Raw genomic sequence first — 21242 nt, 5'->3', positions numbered from 1 at the left:
GGAGCAAATACCTCCCAAAGCACTTGAGGTGGTTATTGATGGACTCCAGCTAACACAGATCTGCAGCATGCAGAGGATTTCAGCCCATCTGAAGCTAAGCCAAGGAAAGTCTCTGTAGTGCAGCATGCTGGAGTGAAAGCTTACTCACAGCATCATCCTAACACAGGGCTCATTCCCTTTTCACTTCTGCTGTTTCACAGGCTCCATTCTATCAGGGTAAGGATCACACCACAACAATCCCTTACCTGGTACCACCTCAAGCTGGTCTCCACAAGACTGTTTTGAACAATGCAGGTACATGATTAGAGAACTGAAGCTCAGAACTGTTTCAGTGTTGTTCTAGAGAGGACATTTTTATAACTTTCATGTGGTTTATTGTCAGCCACACAGATACATAAAATGGTTTGGGTTGGAAGGGATCTTAAATATCATCCAGTTCCAACTCCCCTGCCATGGGCAGGGACACCTCCCACCAGCCCAGGTTGCTCAAGGCCTTGAACACCTCCAGGGAGGGGACATCCACAACCTCCCTGGGCAGCCTGCTCTACCTTCATACTAAAGAACTTCTTCCTAAGATCCAGTCTAACCCTGCTCTCCCTCAGCTTCAAACCATTCCCCCTTGTCCTATTGCTAGATACCCTTATGAAAAGTCCCTCTCCAGCCTTCCTGTAGGATCCCTGGTTTTCTTCTAACTTCCCTGGAAGCAGAGTTAGACCTACCCTAAATGACTATGAAAAAAAAACTAACACCACATCTTGCTGGGACAAGAAAAGCAGTTGAGTGTAATCATCTGTCCAGATTCAGCACCCCTGCTGAAAGAACAAAAGCAAGCACAGATTAAACAAACAGCAAAAGTGGGATTAAGAGATTGTCAGGAATGTTTTCCTCCCCCTTTTCCTTTTCCCAATCCACCTACTCAGTGTATCTCATCTGACAACAGCCAGTTCTTTGGCACTGGGGTTGTGTACACCACATCTTGCTGAATCCTTCACAAATAGCTGCACTTCAACTCGAATTTCCATGTGGGTTTCTCATCAGCTGCATGCAGAGGGATTTCAACATGCTGCCTACTGAAGCTCACAGGACTCTGACATTTACTCAAGACAACCAGAGAAAAGGATTCATTTGCAGATCACACAAGCATCCCTTGCAGGACTATCTTAATTACCACCAGCTAATAACACAATTAGAGCAGATAAAGTAGACATTTAGTCAAAGAGGAGGCAACTGTTTTCTTTATAAACAACACAGCCAAAGCAGAGATGCAACCCTGGATGTCATAAGTAATGAGGCATTAAACTGCATCAGGAAAGGTTTCTGCTCACTACAGGGCAGCAGTTTACAGAACATTGGAAAATGCCAGACAGGCAGAAGGCAGGCAGAGGCCAAGTGGGGCAGCCTGCTGCACTAACCTTAACTATAGCATGGAAATCTTTCCAGGCTTTAATACTGGGTGTAAATCAATTCCTTCATTCAAAACTCTCATCTGTTGCATGGCTGTTTATGGTTGGTTTCAAAGCACTGAATGTGGATCTCCTCCTGGTGCACCTGGACCTCCTCCTGGTGCATCTGGACCTCCTCCTGCCTGCTTGTTCACTCTCCCTGTGGCAGGTTGGAATGATGAATACCTTTCCAAAATTGTTATTACAGGATCACAGGATGTTAGGGGTTGGAAGGGCCTTCCAGAGATCATTGAGTCCAACCCCCCCTTGCCAGAGCAGGACCATGTCATCATATAATCCAGTGCAGGTCACACAGGGACACATCCAGATGGGTCTTGAAGGTCTCCAGAGAGGGAGCCTTCAATTCCCTTTTAATTCAACTTCCTTCACAGGCAAATTGTAATTAAGAGATACAGCAAGCCCACAGATAAATTACTGAACTTGAATCCTGTAGAGATGGTGAAAGTTTCCAGCAGCTGCACAACCTCTGTGTGAGTATTCTTAAGCCAGACCAAGTCCCACACAAGTCTACCTGAGCACTGCAAAAGAAGCACAGCAGCAGTGGAGGTGTTCATTGACTGAACAGCAGTAAACTTGTTTTTGTAGCTTGTCCCAGGGCAGATCACCAGCCACAGGAAGCAGCCCAAACCTGATGTATCCCTTCAGCATGTTTTCATAGCATTAGCTTTTAATAAATCTCACATACTCCACCCTCTCAGAGCAGAGCAGTCCTCAGGTTCCAGCAAGGGAAAGAAGACAAAAAAAAAAGAAGAAGGAGTTGGTTTTAAATATTTAGATTACATTACAGTTGGGACATTTAAAATAAGTAGTGAGTTGTACTGCAGACAGCTATCAGAACCAGCCTGGCAAAACATGTGTAAGCAAACCTAGTGTGGTTAGAAAGCAGGAGCTTTGAGGTCTGGGAGGCTGCTGTTCTGATCCATGTTTATTGTCTGTACCACAATAGTGCTTTCTGATGGCAGCAAACAGAAAAGCCCCACACTGCCAGATGCTGGGTAAACATAAGGAGTAAGACAGAGGCTCCATCCAGAAGGTTTCTACATTTCAAGCAGAGAAAACGGGGGAAAAAAGCTCAGAGCAGCAAAGGCAAGGAGCTAACACAGCCCTCAATTCAGCACTGCACTTCAGTGTGTCTGAGTACAAGCCTAAATCTGTGGCTGAACACAGGGTTTTTCATATTTCCCAAGCCTCAGTTCAGTATTTAACTGTGCAATGATCCATTTTCCTCCATTAGCTAACAGTACTCCAACTTTCTCCAGGTATTAATGACATTTTCCTTCCAGTCTTGAGAATTCTCCTCCTCCCTGAGCCTCTCTGTGCTTGCTGTTGATGAAGATGCTCAGGCCTAGGACCTGCTCTTAGAAATACTTATTTCCACAGAATCACAGAATAGTGGAAGTTGGAAGGGACCTGTGAAGATCATCCTCTTTCTAAAGCAGGGGACCCACAGCAGCTTGCCCAGGATCACAATGTCCAGCTGGGTTTGGAATGTCTCCAGAGAAGGAGACTCCACAACCTCTCAGGGCAGCCTGCTCCAGGGCTCCAGCACCCTCACAACAAAGAAGTTTTTCCTTATGTTCAGATGGAACTTCCTGCACTCCAGTTTGTGCCCACTGCCCCTTGTCCTGTCACTGGGCACCACTGAGAAGACTCTGGTTCCATCCACCTGACACTCAGCCTTTAGCTATTGATCAACATTGAGGAGACTCCTTCTCAGGCTGCTCTTCTCCAGGCTTAACAGCCCCAGGGCTCTCAGCCTTTCCCTGCAAGGTAGATGTCCCAGTCCCCTCAGCATCTCAGGGGCTCTCCACTGGACTCTCTCCAGCATATTTCACAATATTACTCCAAATTTAGTTGACTGAATCAAGCTGAAACTTGGCCTTCACTTTTGATCTGCTTCACCACCAGCAGCCCAAGAGCTCTGCAATGTTTACAGCATTTCAGTGTGCCACAGACCACGCTGGGTGGGGTGAAAGCTGGAAAGAACCACGAGCAACCCAGGGATCTGGAAAGGCAGAGCCACCATCCTCAGTTTCATCAGCAGTCAAAACCCAAGCATCCTGTCAACTTAATTTACTTAACCTTCTGTGGGGTTTCTGAGGAAGGCTTCATCACAAAGCATTCTCCTCCCACTGCACTCACTGCAAGCTACACATCTGACCCTGTATTGTTCAGCCAGCAGAACAGTGCAGCCAGGAACTGGCTCAAAATTGAGTGCATTTCAGAGAAAGACTCTTTGGTGACTTCACCAGGCTTTGGAGCAGACCCAAACAAGAGCTCCCCTGCTATAGCCTCCCCAAAGCAAAGCTGGCAGCAGAAGGGGAGGGTCATGAATCCCAGCCATGAGCTGTAAGGTGCCTTGCAATCATGTTCCTGGTCAGCCATGCTTGTTTACATCACAGGGAGCAGCTGTCCCAGCATGACCTGAAGACAGCTTTGACTATGATGCAATCCTTCCTTTCTAGCCTACAGACAGGCAAACCTGGCCAAAAAATGTCTAAAAGAAACCCATTTGTTGCTCCATCTGTTCAGCCACACTTGCTGTCCAAAAAAGACTGTCAGGGACCATGCCACCAGCATTTGCAGAGATCTGGATGGTAAATTATGTGACTGCATTGCCAGCTCAACCCTCTTTAACCTCCTGCCCAAGCAAACCCATATTTTTTTCTCAGTCTAGCTGTATCTCAGCTCTCTGCATGCTGATGAAGCAGCCTGAGACAAGGGAGGTGATACAGAGAGTTAACACTGAAAGGACACAAATCACAGAATCACAGAATGTTAGGGGCTGGAAGGGACCTCAAAAGCTCATCCAGTCCAACCCCCCTGCCAGGGCAGGTCACACAGGAACACATCTAAGCAGGTTTTGGATATCTCCAGAGAGGGAGACTCCACAACCCCCCTGGGCAGCCTGTCCCAGTGTCCTGACACCCTCACAGTGATGAAATGTTTCCTCCTGTTTCCATGGAACTTGCTATGCCTCAGCTTCCAGCACTGCCCCTTGTGCTGGCATTGGGCATCACCCAGCAGAGCCTGGCTCCAGCCTCTGGGCACTCCCCCTGCACATCTTTATCACCAGCAATGAGGTCAGCCCTTAGTCCCCTCCTCTCCAGGCTAAACAGCCCCAGCTCCCTCAGTCTCTCCTCAGAGAGACTCTCCTTTTGCTAGTTCTATCCTCACGGAACTACTTCCTTACTCATTCAGCCCCCCTAAAAACACTCAACTCTCTCAATAACACTGAGGGCAAAAGAGAGACTAAAGAGACAGAGCTGTACAAAACAAGCACACAGAGAGAGATTCTGTATGGTTGCTTTGTAAGGAGAACTTAGCTTTCATTTCAAGGCCAAAAATGATATGGCACACATCTTCTTATCTCCTCATCTACCTGCACAGGTCAGTAACCTGGACATCACCTTGAATCCTCTGCCTGCTCTCTAGACCCTCACATCCAACCTACATTGAGGTCTTTGCAGGCTGTGTAGGATTTGTGAAATTTTCCACTCAGACTGCTACAGTTCTTGTCAGAGCTTTGATCACAGTAGCTGCCTCAACATCTCCTTGCCTAGTTCTGATCCACACAGCCTCCCTCTGTGGGTATCCATCCTTGTCACAGAGCTGCAAAGATCATTTTCCTAAACTGCTATTTTTAGCACCTGCCTCCTCTGCACATTAGCCTCCCAGCTCCATATTTCCTAATGCAGATGTGGAACTCTTGCCAAAAAAAAAAGAAAAAAAAAAAGAAAAAAACAAAAAAGACAAACTCCTACCTGTAACTGACCTACATCAGCCTCTGTCACCTGCTTGTTCACTTTTCAAACAAGTATGGTTTGTAGACATCCTTTCATGCTGCTCTTTAGTCTTGAGAGGATCTCCTTAAAAAACACCAGCAAAAATACCTCATTAAAATCTTTGTTGCAGTAACTACCACAGGAAAACTCAACCCAAACCTATGCTCTTACTACACAGCACAGCAGAGTCCACCTAAAAGGCAGAATCCTACCTGCAAGGCACTTTTGTCCACTATGCTGAAGGGAAGCATGGGAACAGTTTTCCAAGCACAGAACCCAGCCTAAAAACTTTCTTTTGAGTGTGGCTAGCTCAGAGCCTAGACCTCTGTGGCACCTGATTGACACAGAAGAGGCAGAAATAAGGCTTCCATGGTTTTCTTCCTTTGCTGGATGGATTTTTACAACAGCTTTCATGATCCTGCTTTGGCAGTGGGGTTGGACCTGATCTCTGGAGCTCCCTTCCAACCCCTAACATTCTGTGATTCAGTGAGCCCAGAATTCTGCAAATACAACTCACAAATCAGCTTTCTGTTTCCCAACTGATGTCTGTCCAGTGTTCAAATGGCACTTTGAAGCACCAACCATTGATAAACAGACATCTCCTACTTTCATTTCTCCCCATAAGCACCACTTTGAGGATGTGGTTTTTTAATGTCTTGTCTCTAAAAGCTTTCTCCATAATGAACTGATTCTGCATCTCCACAGCTACACATCTGTCAAGAAGGATTCTTGTTCCTCAGGCAGGACTCCTCACAGGGCAAGCATGGCAATAGAGAGGGTACACTGTTTCCATGAGAAAAGACACAAAACAGCACTTCTTGTGTTCCTCTCCTACCAGAAATTGCCCCATTCAGCTCATAATTCCAACCCCAAACCAGATTCCTACTGCTTTAAATCCCAGCTGCTTGCTTGGCTTCAACACACCAAGAAAATCAATTCCTGCTCAAGAAACGGCTGCACCTAAAACTGCAGGTCAGAAGGAAGTTCTTTTGCTGATACCAAAGGAATGCCTAAAAAAGCCACTCCTCAAAGTACTCCCTAAAGAAGTATAATCAAAAGAGTATTAGTTCACACAATGGAAAGAATGAAGACTTGAACCTCACCCAGAAGGATGGCAGAACAGACGCTCTCTGGTATCCGATGGATGAAGGCTGCAGAGCCTGAGGCTGGCTGCTCTCTACCCCACACTACTGAGAGACACCAGCAGCCCCAGGGACATCTGGACTCAGCAGAGGAAGCCAGAACATTGCAGGAGTGAGGATATTTATCAGTGTGAGCTTTTGTACAGGCCATGTACAGCTCCTCCTCTGAATCTCTCCTGCTATCAGCCCAGCACTTGATGAAACAGTACCAGGGGCTCACAGAGTAGGTTATTGTACAGCAAAAGTCAAACATGGAACTTATGGGAATGCCTGCATCATATACACTTCTAATTGTGTATTTTGAGAAGTTTGTGATAGAGCTGTACAAGAAAAGCTCTGGAAACACCAACTGTTGAAGAGCAGACAGATAGGATCCTTATGGGACGTGTCACGGATTCATTATGAATCATTTGGATCCAACACAGTTTTATCCAGCTGTCAGAGTTTCAGTTATGAGAGCCCAGGCACCACAAACCACAGCTCTGGTTTCAGACTTATTCAATATTTGCCATTTTTCAATCATCAAAGCATGAACAAAATCGCATTCTCTGTTCTTGCAAGGATGTGTGTGGCTGCAGCCTCAGGATCAACAAATCTGTGATCGAAGTGACCCCTGGGCTCTTCCCCTGAGAGGAAGGAATCAGCAACCAAGTGAGCTGGCAACACAGCTCCCTGTCTATGGAGCACACACCACAAACACCACCTCTTCTGAATGCCCTTGTTGGTGGATGCCATGGCATTAATGACTCTGATCCTCTGATCTCAGTCCTTCATTTCCCACCAGCTAGAATGAAAATAGAACCTACAAAGCACTTCCAAGGCTTGAGCCTTAAAGTCACAACACAGACACCCTGCACCTGGCAAACATCATACCTACACCTGGAGTCAGGAGAAAAGCCTGGGCTTTCAGAAGGGAGACAGATCCAGGCCAGCAGAACAAAGAGAGGTCCAACAAATCAGAACAAAGGCAGGTCCAGCTCATCAAGAGATGGACCCTGGAGAACGAAATGACAGAGGAAAAAGCAGGGTTTATGTCAAAGGAGCATTGCGAGGCAAATCAAGATGAAGGCTCCACATCATATCTATTGTCCACAGCTTTACTGACAGCATGACATTCAGACTGAGAGGCAGAGCAGCAAATTAAATTGTAGTTGTAGTTCAGAAGGGAACAGGCCACTCCTACACCTTTCTTCTCCTGCACCTTCTGAGAAGCAAAGCTGGAAGCAGGCTGGCAGCTCAGCTCAGGTACACAGAACCACAGAGCTGCCTCATTTCATAACGCAGCTTGATACGGCTCCAGACCTCCAACCCTGCTCCCTTCCAATCCTTAGCAACTCACTGTGTCCCAGCTGGCCACAAGTCAGCACACCCCCTGTTCCTGAGCACAATCATTTATTACATTATTTCAGGCTCCAGGAAAAGGCCCTGCCTTAATCACAACAACATGTGCGGTGTTGCGAAGGCAGTTCCCCATGGCTGCCTTCTCCAGGAGCCTCCACTTCTCCAGGAAAACATTTGCTTTCCTAACACAAGAAGTACTTTTCACTCCACACTGGGATTTGCAAAGCACCCTGCCAACCAGCAGTCACCCTGCCAAATCACAGCTCCGTGCAGGAACAGGAGGCTGGAAGCTTAGAACACCACAACTCAAACCAAAATGTGACTCTTGTTTAAGCCTCGGCAACCGCTCAGGGCGGGCACGGAAAGGATCTCCTCTGGAGGATGTTTTCAGGCACATAAAGCAGAAATCAGATACACAGTTTTGTTATGGTTAGTGGTGACTCTATCTGTAATTTGCAGCAATTAAAAGCAGTCAGTTTGAAGCCAGGCTGATGATAGAAGAGCCTCTATTTACCATTAACACTTGATAAGACAGCCAAGAGTCATCTCAGTTTTCCTTTAAGTCCTATGTTTTCACATGGATGTTAGGGTTATGGTTGGTCTTGATGATTCATTCAGAGATTCATGGAATGGTTTGGGTTGGAAGGGATCTTAAAGGGCATCCAGTTCCAACCCCCCTGCCATGGGCAGGGACATCTCACACCAGCCCAAGCTGCTCAAGCCCCATCCAACCTGGCCTTGAACACCTCCAGGGAGGGAACATCCACAACCTCCCTGGGCAACCTGTTCCTGTGTCTCCCCACCCTCACTGGACAGAATTTCTTCCTAATCTCCAGTCTAAATCTGCCCTCTTCATGATCTTAATGCCTTTTCTAACCAGGTCATTCCATGATTCTATGAAGTATGTAGGATTCAGAGAAAAACACAAATTTGGTTAACAAACAACCCAAAAGCAAACAAAAATCTGACTGACAGCTTATTGGCCTGCAAGAGGCACTGTGTACAGAGTCACTGCCAGCTGTCTCAAGACCATGGATTTGCCACCCTGATGCACTCAGCAGTCACACTTGAGACTACTGTTTAAATAAGAGACAGAATTCACAGCTCCTAATCCTCACCACCCACTTGCAGCCCTTCACCTGCCACCACCTCCATTTCCAAGACAATACAAGAATAACAGATCATTTTCACCCCAGCTTTAAGACTAACAGGAGAATCCAGTGGAAGGTTTACCTTAACTAACTCTGTCACCTCCTCAAAGATCAGCCCAGACGTGTTAGAGGCCTTCCTAGCACGTACAACATGCCTCAGCAGGGCTCACCTTCTGTAGGCCTGGATTTCTGCATGTGCTGGCTCAACAAACCCAACAGCCTGTGTTGAGGTTGCACCACAGAAACTCAAGAGCTTCAATTTATAGCAGAAGAGCAGGGTAATGTGTCCCTGTCACTCTGAGGGTGAGGGAGAAAAAGTTATCAATACTTGATTTTAAAGACTTTATTTTACAGAGTCACAGATTGCAGCAGGTTGGAAGGGACCCTCCAAGGACATCTTGTCCAACCCCTTGCAGTCAGCAGGGACATCTCCAACTAGATCAGGCTGCCCAGGGACACAGCAAGTCTGACCTTGAATGTCTCCAGGGACAGGGCCACAAACACATCCCTGGGCAAGCTGTTCCAGTGTCTCACCACTCTCACTGTGCAGAACTCCCTCCTGATGTTCAGCTTAAATCTCCCCTGCTCCAGTTTCAAACCACTGCCTCTCAACCTATCACCACAAGCCCTTCTGAACAGTCCCTCTCCAGCCTTCCTGTAGGTCCCCTTCAGATATTGAAATGTATCTCTAAGGTCTCCCCAAAGCCTTCTTTTTCCCAGGCTGCACAGCCCCAACTCCCTCAGCCTGTCTTCATAGGAAAGGTTCTCCAACTCTGATCATCTTTGCAGCCACCTCTAGACCCGCTCCATCAGGTCCATGTCTCTCTTGTGTTGGGGGTCCCATAGCTGGACACAGTACTCCATGTGAGGTCTCAGCAGAGTGGCAGAAACACCTCTCTCTTTTGAAAGCAAATAGTTTGTAAGAGTTGTTTCCCCTCCAAAACTGTTTTCAGAACCCAGAGAAACACGAAGTCAATCCACAAACACTCCTACAGGCAGAAGCCAACACTAACAGCAGAAGAAACATCAACAAACAACATCCACATTCCACTAGGGATAAAAACACAATTAACATGAAAGGCTTCGGGTCTCAGGCATAGGGAAGAGGCTACACAAGATGTAAAAGGATGCTTGGGATGATTTATCTCAACCAAACACAACACTCACACGTTGGCCACAGCCTTATTTTAAAGTCAGGTCCATATTTGTTTCCCACTAACCTGCTCTCCCTTTTGTTTTTTTTTTATTCCCCTAGCATTTAAATATGTAAAATCGCCTTGCCAACGACAGATGTGAGTACAAAGAGAAGTGATCAGCCACGAAAGGATTAATACACTTTGAAAGTTACTGTCTGGCACACTGTCAAATGGGTTTTCATTGGTTTCTTTTATTGCGGCTGTAAATAAACCCAGTGGCACGCAACCCACATTGGCGTGCAGAGACTAGAACCATGTCAAGTATCCCCTCCGCTCCAGGCAGAGATTTGCCCTAGAGGATCACAAAGGTCGTTTGAAAGGCTGGCCCAGCGGAATGCATCAGCAGCGAGGAGAACAGCGACAGCCTGACAGCCAGCATCTGCCCAGCAGTGTGCCACTGCAGACCCAGCGGCGCAGTCCCGGCTTTCAAGCCGGCACTGCTGCACTTGCAGCAGGCTTCACCTTTCAGCACATCTGCAGCCCGGCCCGGCCCGGCCCGCCTCGGCTCCTCACAAATCCCCGCCCCGGCCAAACGCTCCGGCTCAAGCCCCGCGGCCTCGCCCCGGCACGGTGACAGCTACGGCCGCCGGCTGCCGGTCACTCCCTGCCCGGCGTCAGGCTCCGGCCCGGCCCGGCCGGCAGCAAAAGGACGGGCAGGGAGCGGCGGAGGGAGTCCAGCCTGCCCCGGTCATCGCCCCAGAGCACCGGGGGGTTACCGAAACACAAGCCGAGCGGCCTCCTCGCACGGGGGGCAACCGGGGGCTGTCAGCTCCCGGGGCGGGCACCGGACTGACGGACGGGCCGCAGGGGTACCAGCGGCCGCCGAGGGGGCAGAACGGCGACGGCAGCATTATCGGACCCCTGTACCCGGGAGAGCCGTGCCGAGCCGAGCCGAGCCGGGCCGCCATGTTAGCGGCGGTGGCAACTTCCCCCGGGCGCCGGCGGCTGCCGCCGGGGCCTAACGCCGAATAGACGCCGCAGTGCGCGGCGGGCAGGGCCGCAGCCGGTGACGGGCAGGGCCGCGCAGCCCAGCGCCCGGGCATGGCCCTGCTGGCACAGCGGCGGGGGCTGCAGCCCAGCCCGCGGGCCGGAGGCGGCCGCCGCTGCCGCCAGCGAAGCAGGTGCCTGGCGCTCGGGGCCGAGGGAGGCTGAAAGCCCTCCCCTCGCTGTCAGCGGGAAGGGGCGCGGGGAGGAGAGAAGGGGCAGGGACCGCCGCCCCCCGCTCCGCCGGGCAGCCCCCATCGGCCCGCAGCCGCTCACCCGAAATCCTGGTCCATGGACTTGAAGAAGAACTTGTAGCTGTGCACGGGCCGGTTGCTGAGGACATTTTTGAAATCGGCCAGAGTGACTTTTTCCGGCGGGACAGGCAGCTTCACCAGGTAGGGGGTCTCCTCCTCGTCTATGTGGTAAATGATTTTAGTCTCCGCCATGGGAAGAGGGGGAGCGGGGAGCGGAGGGGAGCCGGCCCGGGCCTCCGCCGCCGCTCGGCTCCTCTCTCACGGCCTCCGGCCCAGAGCCGCCCCCGACAGGAAGGGAGCTCCCAGCGCCCGGCCGCCGCCGCGCAGGGGCTCCTCGGCCGGGATTTCGCTCCCTGCACTGCTCTCTAGCTGCCCGACTCGGGAACGGCAGCCCGCCGCCGCCCGCCCCGCCTGCATCCTCCGGCCGCCGCTCGCCGCCCCTCGCCGCTCTCGGCAGCGGGCCGCCCCGGCCCCCCGTTCCCCGGGCCGGCGGGCAGCGGCTGGAGGGGAGGGGAGGCGGGCGGGCAGCGGGGGCGCGGGGAGCAGCCGCCCTCCTCTCCTCCTGCTGCCGCGACCGCCGCGCTGCCCGCCGCCTCCGCACAGCGCCCCCTGCCGGCGCGGCGGCGTCACGGCCGAACACGGCCCGGCGGGCACCGGCACGGCCCCGGCGGCTGCGGGAGCCGCGGACAAAGCCGGGTTGGGCTCCCCGGGGCTGCCTACCTCCCTCCCTACTTGCCGTCTGCGCTGCAGCGGTGGCTCGGGGTCCAGTGCGGAGAGCAATGCCCTCGCTGCTTCCCTACTTAAGGCTGAAAGTCTTGGGGCGGTTGAGCCTAGAGAACAGCAGCCTGAGAGGGGATCTGATCAATGCTGATCGACAGCTAAAGGGTGGGGAGCAAGAGGACGGGGACAGACTCTTCTTAGTGGTGCCCAGGACACAAACTAGACCCCAGGAGGTTTCACTTGAACTTAAGGACAAATTTCTTTGCTTTGAGGGTGCAAAGCCCTGGAGCAGGCTGCCCAGAGAGGTTGTGGAGTCTCCTTCTCTGGAGACATTCCAAACCCACCTGGACATTGTGATCCTGGGCCAAGCTGCACCTGTGGGTGACCCTGCTTTAGCAGGGGGGTTGGACTGGATGATGTCTAGAGGTGCCTTCCAGCCCCTACCATGCAGGGATTCTGGGATTCACACCTCTGCAGGGCCAGCCTGACTTTAGCAGCCTCATCATGCCAGTTCCATCCTTTCCAAGGGAAAAATAACAAGCAAGAGTGAAGGTGTGAAACTCTCCTTACCATCAAAATCATCTTTCACATTCAAACTGCTGAGGTGCACAAGCACTGCTTTGGGTGCTTTTGATGTTGGCAGTGGTTTATTTCAGTGCCTCATACACAAGATGCTCTGTTTGTGTAAGCAGCATCAGCCTTTGGACTGAATAAAACAGAATAAACATTCCCAAAGGGTTCTGAAAACACTTTGAGTCCCCTTGCAGCTCGCTCTTTATTTTCTCCTTCCAGGAATTAGTAAACACTTTCCAGGTACAGCCCCACAGGCAATGTATGATGGTGGTCAGTATCCATATTCATGTGGCAGGAGGAAGAGCTATGTTACTATACACATAGTGAGTAGAGCTTTCTGTTCCAACTCCACAGTCTTTACAAGGTGCAAGACACATTCTCTCCAACACATTCATGTGAGAGATGGAGATGACAGAGAAGTGACTACTCACAGCATATAAAAGCAGGCAGAACACTGTATTCCAGGTATCTCAAGACTTTGGGCTCCCTTTCCCCTTTGTATTCCATGAGAATTGAGATGGATTCCATTTAAGCAATGAGCTCATGGATTCTCTGCAGACCAGGAGCTGTCCCCAGTGCAATTGGCTTCTCCACAGCTCTGCTAATAACAGAGCAGAGCCACAGCTGTGGCTCAGAAGAAATCACTTTTAATGGCTGTTGGGCACAGAACCCATTGAGGTGCTTGGCATGGAGCAAGCTTTGGATTCATCATCTCTTGAATTTCATAGAGCAGTTCCTTTTCAGGGCTGCCAGGTGAGACAGGTTTGTTTTGGAGCACACAGTCAAGAGAAGAATCTTTAGAGCACCACATTTTGCAGGTATTTGGCAGGAGATGTATTTGAGATGCATTTGGGAGGAGTTCCCTTTTCTCTCTAGAAATTCCCCAAAATGACAGAAAATGAAGATTTTAGAGCAGTATGCTTAGGTCTGAAGGACTCTTTTGTTCACTAAAGAAACCTTTCCTCAGGAAAACCTCAAGCTAATGTAATTGTCTCTTTTTCTCTTTCCAATAAAGAAGACATTCAGCTGCTTCCCATGAAGGGGTAAATCACAGCTCAGTGACTGAATCACCTGTGGCACCAGAATGATTTCTCTACCAGCATGAGACAGGGGAGCCAGCTGCATCAGAGGCTGCCAAAAAGGCTCTGTTACTATTATGGCTATTTATTATTTTCAATTTTCTGAAGGTTTAAGCACTACCAACTCCCTGATCCTACCAGCACACTGCCACATGAACGCTGCAAGACCACTTCCTGAGCCAAATTCTCCCATGCAGAGCCAGAGCTGGGTACCTCTCTACCAATGGCATGGTTAATCCACAGCTCAGTGAGATTTAACAGTATTGAGAAACCAAAGCCAGCATCAGTTATCTGCTGTCATTTCTGGGATGGTGAAGCAATCACAGAAACACCACCAGTGGGCTTCTCCATCTCCAGTGCCATGCTCACATCTGCTGACATTCATACCACTCGTTGCTGCTGGGCTTCAGTGCTTGGATGATCATCCAACAAGATGAGATGAAGAGGAAAGTGAAGGTATGGCTTAGTCTTCATCCCTTAACTAGTGGTTTGGTTCTGGTTTAAGTCAGGAATGGCCAACTTCAAAGAGTACTTTCCAATTGATGGTTAATCTTTTCTTACTCTTTCAATTCCAGCATTCTGATTGAGTGAGGCATAAAGTACTGAAGAGTTCTGATTTTACTGACAGCAGTAAACAATCCTCCAAGTGAAAGGTGATTTTCTTCTTTTACAAAGAAATTCTTGCAGGTGGGGAAAAAAATACCCAGGAAATCTCAGAGTGGCTCCCAAGCCACAGCTTTGCTGAGTGTCAAGAGTGCTGAGAGCTCTGTTTTTCCTTTTGTCATCTCCTTTTAAACAAATAATTATTTGCTGAGCTTTGAGACAAGCAACAGCCAGCAGTGTAACTCAGAGGATGGCTTTCCTAACAGGCTTGCTTGCTCTGTGTGTGGTAATGAAGTGCTCTGCTCTATAAATGAAGCAAAGGGTGAGTGGCTTTTATGCCTCAGGACACTATCTGCTCCCTGCAGGGGTCAGCCAGACCATTTGCACTATCTCTGAGGGCACAGCACTAATAGCAAGAGATTTCATGCTTCATATTTGTTTTCCACTCAAGTGTTAAAGCCTGAACTCAGCAAGAAGCAAGATGTTAGCCTTGATGGAGCAGTGGTGTGTCCTGCAATCCCATGTCCACTCATTAATTGGATTAGCTTGTGGCTTGACTGTAACATGAAAGTGGGTTCAAAGTGTCTCATCTCCTCTCTTCTGTGCTTATGGGGACACTGAAAGCTTTTTGTGAGTCACAGATCCATGGCTGCTCCAAGGTAGTCATCTGATAATTACACAAGCCATTGTGTTTCCAGCTCTTGAAAGTAAAAGCAAAGCTAACAGAGCAAGAACAGAGCTCTTGGCAGATTTAATCTTTGTCTGGATACCACCTGGGTCTCTCAGAGGGATTCAGGAGGTCATTAAGAGACCAAAGGGTTGGCTGTTAATATTTTGCCTGAGTTTCACACTGCAAAAACCACACAAAGTTCAGTACCTCAGAAAATATGGCTTGGGCTAGAGCCATCCTCTAGGCCTGCTAAAGGAAGCCTTCCCTGTTCAGCATCAATTCACAGATTCACAGAATGGTTTGGGTTGGAAGGGACCCTCAAGATCATCCAGTACCAACCCCCTGCCATGGGCAGGGACACCTCCCACCAGCCCAGGTTGTTCAAGGGCTCATCCAGCCTGGCCTTGAACAGGCTGGGAACATCCACAGCCTCCTTGGGCAACCTGTTCCAGTGTCTCCCAGTGTCTGTCACTGGAAAGAATTTCTTCCTAATCTCCAGTCTAAATCTGCCCTCTTCCAGCAGCTGCTCTTCATCTCAGGGACAGGTCCCATCTCATTCTCATTCAGTCCCCATGAGTTACAAGAAAATAAAGACATTAAACACTAGAGGGAAGCAGAAGACTTGCAGTCCAGCTCTCCAGCCTCCTGGGCAAAGCTCCCCAGGGCTTCCCTTGGCACTGGATTCAAACAGAAATAAACCCAGGGAGAGATGGCAGAGAGTATTTTCAGTGACATTTCCAACAACCCTATTAGTTGAGGAGTGTCAGAGGGATATTGCTCTACAGGTCTGTAGGAATGAGGCACTGTGTCTTCTACTGGCAGGGGAAAGAGAATAGAGGACTCCTGGGTGCTCCAGGACTGCTAAAAAGAAATTACAAGAATGAAATGGAAAGCATTAAGCCATGTTGTCAGCAGAAGCTCAGATTGCTAGGAATGAAGAGTGTCTCCCCCAGTTCCAGGCTAATCTGACTCTGTTGGTGAGACACTGGAACAGGTTGGCCAGGGAGCTTGTGGATGCCTCCTCCTTGGAAGTGTTCAAGGCCAGGCTGGATGAGGCCTTGAGCAACCTGGGCAGGTGGGAGGTGTCCCTTGCCCATGGCAGGGGGTTGGAACTGGATGAGCTTTGAGTCCCTTCCAACCTAACCCATTCTATGAATTCTCTGAATCTATTGACGGCTGTTTGATTACTGCTGCCCAAAGCCTGAGGCACCTCAGTTCTGTCCAGTGTGATCCTGTAGTGCTGGAAGAATGATCACTCTGAACAGTGTTCCTTCCTTTCAAGGTGTCTCAACATCAGCAAAGCTCCAGTGACAAATCAGATACTCAAACAGAATGGCACCAACCTCCCTCCCCTTGCTGCAGAACCACTGCTAACCTCTGCCTTGGAACTCCACTCTGTTTTAAAGCAGCAACCCCAACAGTGGAGATGAGTCTGGATGGATGTGAAATGTTACTGCAAAAGGCAACAGGCTGAGCACTTCAGATCACTGAGTGATACCAGGCTGGGTTTGATGGGAGTACCTTTTTCTCCAGCATGTGTTTGTGTTTGCTGTAGATGGCTCTGCAGAGGGAAATCTTCATGGAGACACTCCAGTGCCTGCACAAAAAGCTCTGCCTGTCACCTCCTGCCAGGGAAGAGCTCCCTGGTTGCTGAACCACATGCTGTAGGTTAGAACATCAGTGTTCCAGCTATGATAACTCAGCACTCCCACACTTTTTTTTCCCTGGAGCTTTCTCAGTGCCAGTGAGGGAGAAGCTGTCACCACTGCACACACACACTTGGGGCACTCTCCAGCATCCCACTTCCCCATGATGCACACCTCAGCAAGGAGTTTAATGGATCAATCCCAGCTCCTGGTTATCATGACCCAATCTATTTTCCTTCCTCAGCTCTTTTTCTGGTTCTCCAACCTCTTCTCAGCAGCTGCAGCACTTTTTTTTTTTTTGTTGTTGTTTTAAAGGGCAGAGTCACACTTGAGGAATTTCCCTGCAGCAATTGTCTTCAGAGCAGCTGATCTGCAGAGGGCCACCTGCACCTTTCAAAACCTGACCTCTAGGAAACAGTGGAGGTTTTTTCTTTGCCTAGGAGTGTCTTGTTGGCTTTTTATCCTGCTTCTCCCTGCTCCCCAGTGCTTCTTCAGCCCCTCAGAAATGTGTTCTGCTAATGACTAGCAAGTCCCTCTCCACTCTCCCCAGACTGTGAGGCAGAAAGGAAATGGGGACAATCTGGACTTCATTTCAGAGCACTTGAAGACAATGAGGATATTTAATTTCAGTGGTCTGCAAAGCAGGCCCTGTGGTTGCTAAATTAGCTTTTCCTTCTTCCCAGCTGCTTTCCTGGAAACTCAGACCCATTGCCTAGAGAGACAGAGAAAGTAACAAGATGCCCCAGCAACAAATAACTGGAGTTTGCCAGCAGACACCACTGTAGCAACAGAAAGGATCAGCATTAAAGCATCCAGCACTGGCTAAAGCTATGCAGAAAGACCTCAGTTTTCATCCTAATTGCATCATTTCAGGCAATTTGTAGATGCAAGGACAAAGCAGGCCTGCAAACACTGCTTTTGTGGTTTTGAGGCCCCCAAAAAAGGCTCCACTCAAGCTCCATGTTCCAATCCAAGCCAACATGTGTCCCCTCAGTCCAGCAAAGTTGCTCCTAACATCCACAGTATACTGTGGATAATTATTTATTAGGATTTTCACAGCCTGCAGCTCTGCTTTGCCTGTGGCATTTGAGAGGGGAGGGAAAAAAAAAAAAGGTAAGTTGAAATCTTAGGAAAGTGCTGTTGAGTCAGATGTTCCCAGCAGGACTGGCACCAGCTGCAGGATGATCTCACACTGCCCAAAGTATCTTTTTTCAGCAGTTCTCATTTGGCTTCTCCTCACTGTGAAGAATCTCCCCTCCAGGCTCTAGCAGGGGCAGCCCAGTCAAGTCCCACAGCAGTAGCAGGGTGGTACCTCAGATGGGAACTTCATTGTACATGGGCCCTGGCTCCCCCTGCTCAAGAACTCATCATTCATTCCCAGCACCAGCAGAGCCCAGGGAGAAGGAACTGGAGCCCCTCACCCACTTCTCATTGTCTTCAATCCCCAACCTTTTGAACCTGTTGCATTTTTTGACCCCTGGTTATGTGAGACAGCAACCAGCACAGAGTGATTCACCCCAGAGAGGAGGGGGCATGAAAGGGCAGGAGACCAGCTTGAGGAGGGCAGATTTAGACTGGAGATTAGGGAGAAATTCTTCCCAGTGAGGGTGGGGAGACACTGGAACAGGTTGTCTAGGGAGGTTGTGGATGTCCCCTCCTTGAAGGTGTTCAAGACCAGGCTGGATGTGGCTCTGAACAACCTGGGCTGGTGGGAGGTGTCCCTGCCCATGGCAGGGGGGTCAGAATTGGATGATTTTAAGGTCCCTCCTAAGCCAAACCCTTCCATGGATCTATGAGACAGGCTGCAGAGGGAGTTCCAGCCAGGTAAGAGTGCAGCTGGACAGGCTGGTAAATAATCTCACTTTGCCAACTGCATTTCTTTGACACTTCTTAGTTTCATATCCTGCTTTGATCCTTCAAATTCTTGTACCTGCACCCTGCACTGTCCATCCAAGCAGCAACACAAGCTGTTTCCACCAGTGTCCCTGGAAGAACTCTGCCATGCCAGCTGGGATACTACTCAGTGGGTGGAAGTCCTCCAAGAGCAGAATGTGCAGCAGGAACTTTGCAAGGTGTTAGTTCTGCAAGGAAAAGAGGAATTTGGGCTGGGAGTGAAGCATAAAATTGCAGTTAATATTCCAGCAGGATGTTATCTTCCCTTCTGGACTAGCAGAATTATGTGCTGTGAAGGAGGAGCCAACCTTCATCTCTGCTGGGTGGGTTGAATTCCAGCTACAGCTGCAGGGCTGCTCTTCATTCTACAGCACTTTTGGAGAGCTCAAATTTGTCTCTGAGTCCCATGACCAAGTCAAACGATGGTGTCCCATGTGGAAAGCAGACTGAAATCCCTGGAATAGCTTCTTGTATCCAACCTGCACTTTCTCAACACTTTGAGGATGCTTTGAGGTGAAAGAGACTGCCCAGCCATTGGGAGGAATTAGCTAATGCTGGCTGATAGCTTAGACAGCATCTCCAAACAGCAAGCAAGAAAATCCACCTGAGCTTGAAACTCCACAAGAGTCTCCTTTATTTCTTACATGTCAGGAGAGTTACACAACAGTGACAAATGGGGGAAGTTAAGTAACAAGAATAATGGAGATTCATTTTGTTACAAGAAAGGAAGACCCAAGCTTCATGGAACAAGTGCTCCTCAGTCTGGAGAGGAAGCAGAGTGTGCAGAGCTGAAAACAGGAGGCTCTAATTCCAGCCTCAGTCTTAGCCCCTTTTCAAGTCACTGCCATGCACCCTCTCCTTGCTCCACAAGTCCATACATTAAGTGAAATGGTACCAGAGGCCACCCAGTTGGAAGGGAGAGAGGGAAACTGGGATGTTCCTCCATGGTGCCAAACCTGCTGAATCCAAGCTATCTGCAGATCAGCAAGAAATTCTTCCCAGTGAGGGTGGGGAGACACTGGAACAGGTTGCCCAGGGAGGCTGTGGATGCCTCCTCCCTGCAGGTGTTCAAGGCAAGGCTGGATGAGGCCTTGAGAAGCCTGGGCTGGTGGGAGGTGTCCCTGCCCATGGCAGGGGGGTTGGAACTAGATGGTGTTTGAGGTCCCTTCCAACCCAATGGAACTCTATGGTTGCCCTAAACCACTTCCATTTCTCTGCCCTCACTGAGCTGAGCACTCACTGGTAGGACAATACAAGAGGCTATTACTATTTTATCTAGCAGAACATAAAATGCATGTCTCAGGAAACCAAGGAGACAATAAATGAGGCAAAACCTGCCAAGAACCTGCAAAGTGATGAGCAAAGAAGTCTGTCAGGACGCAGCATTCCATCAGCACAGTCAGAACATTGCTTTGGGGAACTCAGGCAAAGCATTTACCACATTTACACATTAAAAAATTGTTTCTCCATGAGAAGGAAAAAAAAAAAAAAAGGCTGAGCTGAGAGGGAGAACAAACCAACCTGTCTAGAACTGCACTGAGTGGGAACAGAGAAGAGTGGTCCTGCCCCTAGCCTAGTGGTTACCTGCAAGTCAAGGCCTCTAATTTTCACACCCCAAATCAGCCACAGGTTCCAGGCCAGCACTGCAGACTGCCAGACCAAGTGCATAAGGAAAGGACTTAAGTGGCTCCTCACCTGTATTAAAGAGCAAATTACCTTTGCTAATTCCTCTTATTAAGAGGAAATGAAGAAACATTATTTGTTTATTAAGAAATAAACAAACCAAACCCTTCAGCTGAGAGCTGTTTTCTTTCTCTCTTTCTTTCCCCAGCAGTTTGGAAGCACAATTGGCTGTCCAGCAGTCTTGCCTGGCTCTCTTGCAGCCAGAATTGGGCCATGCTGCATGACACATTGCATGTGGCAGGCTGCTTTTGAAACCCCCTGCTCTGCTCAGCAGCCTTCTCCTGAAGGCAAAAAAAGAGGACATCACCTCAACTGGGACTCCCCCTGCATCAGTCTGGGGTTATATTGGCATCTCTGACCACCTCCCAGATTCCAACTAGTGACCAAAACAAGGATGAGGAACTCATAAAGCACTTCCCACTGCTTGTTTCAGAGAACATATTAATTTCCCCCCACCCTTAAGCTATTTTTCAGCCTGGAAGTCCAGTGAAATATTTAAATGCCTCTGGGGCTGATGAGGAACCCCACTTGGAGCTGGTGTCTCTAGGAGCTGTGCTAAGCAATTTGAACTTGGCAAGATCTCCAACCTTTGACTCACAGACATGAAAGGGAGGGAGAAAGACATTAATGACAATTACTTGAGACTGTGCCACCCTGATAGAATAAGCAGCACAGACTTCTGCACCTGCAGGAATGTGCCTTGGGTTTCAATCAGGTCCAGCCAAAAAAGAGCTGTCTGCTCTGGGGGAAGGGCAGGCAAACAGGCACCTGGCCCCAACCCCAGAGCCTTCTCTCCACTTAGTCATGGCTCTGCCCAGTCTCAGCACTTTTTAGAGGGTGAATTTCAGTGAAGATAAAGGCAGTGAATGACAAAAACTGCCCAGAGAGCAGCAGAAGGGCTAAGCAAACTGAAATGTAAAGCTCTGCCCAGCTGTGGCTTAGTTCACCTCCACCTCTACTGTTCTATTATTAACGTTTTCGATATTTGAAGGCATTAAAGATCTCCACTAACAGAAGGAAGTGTTAACATCTATAAAAAAAGAAATAGTTCATTTTCCA

The 21242-nt window shown here is 49.2% G+C and overlaps 1 protein-coding gene across 2 annotated transcripts in view; it reads right to left on the bottom strand.

Annotated features, from left to right (window-relative positions):
* The window catches only part of DVL1 (dishevelled segment polarity protein 1), a 98593-nt gene extending 87085 nt beyond the window's left edge, over positions 1-11508 (bottom strand). For both annotated transcript variants that reach the window (XM_054394892.1, XM_054394893.1), the window contains exon 1: positions 11339-11508. In XM_054394892.1, coding sequence (XP_054250867.1) covers positions 11339-11508 — 170 coding nt within the window. The remainder of the gene's footprint in view (positions 1-11338) is intronic.
* Positions 11509-21242: the final 9734 nt, after the last annotated feature.

The sequence above is a fragment of the Indicator indicator genome, chromosome 32 (genome assembly GCF_027791375.1).
Source record: "Indicator indicator isolate 239-I01 chromosome 32, UM_Iind_1.1, whole genome shotgun sequence".
Taxonomy (NCBI): Eukaryota; Metazoa; Chordata; class Aves; order Piciformes; family Indicatoridae; genus Indicator; species Indicator indicator.
The sequence above is the reverse complement of the archived record's forward strand: the minus strand, read 5'-3'. Positions and strand labels throughout refer to the sequence as shown.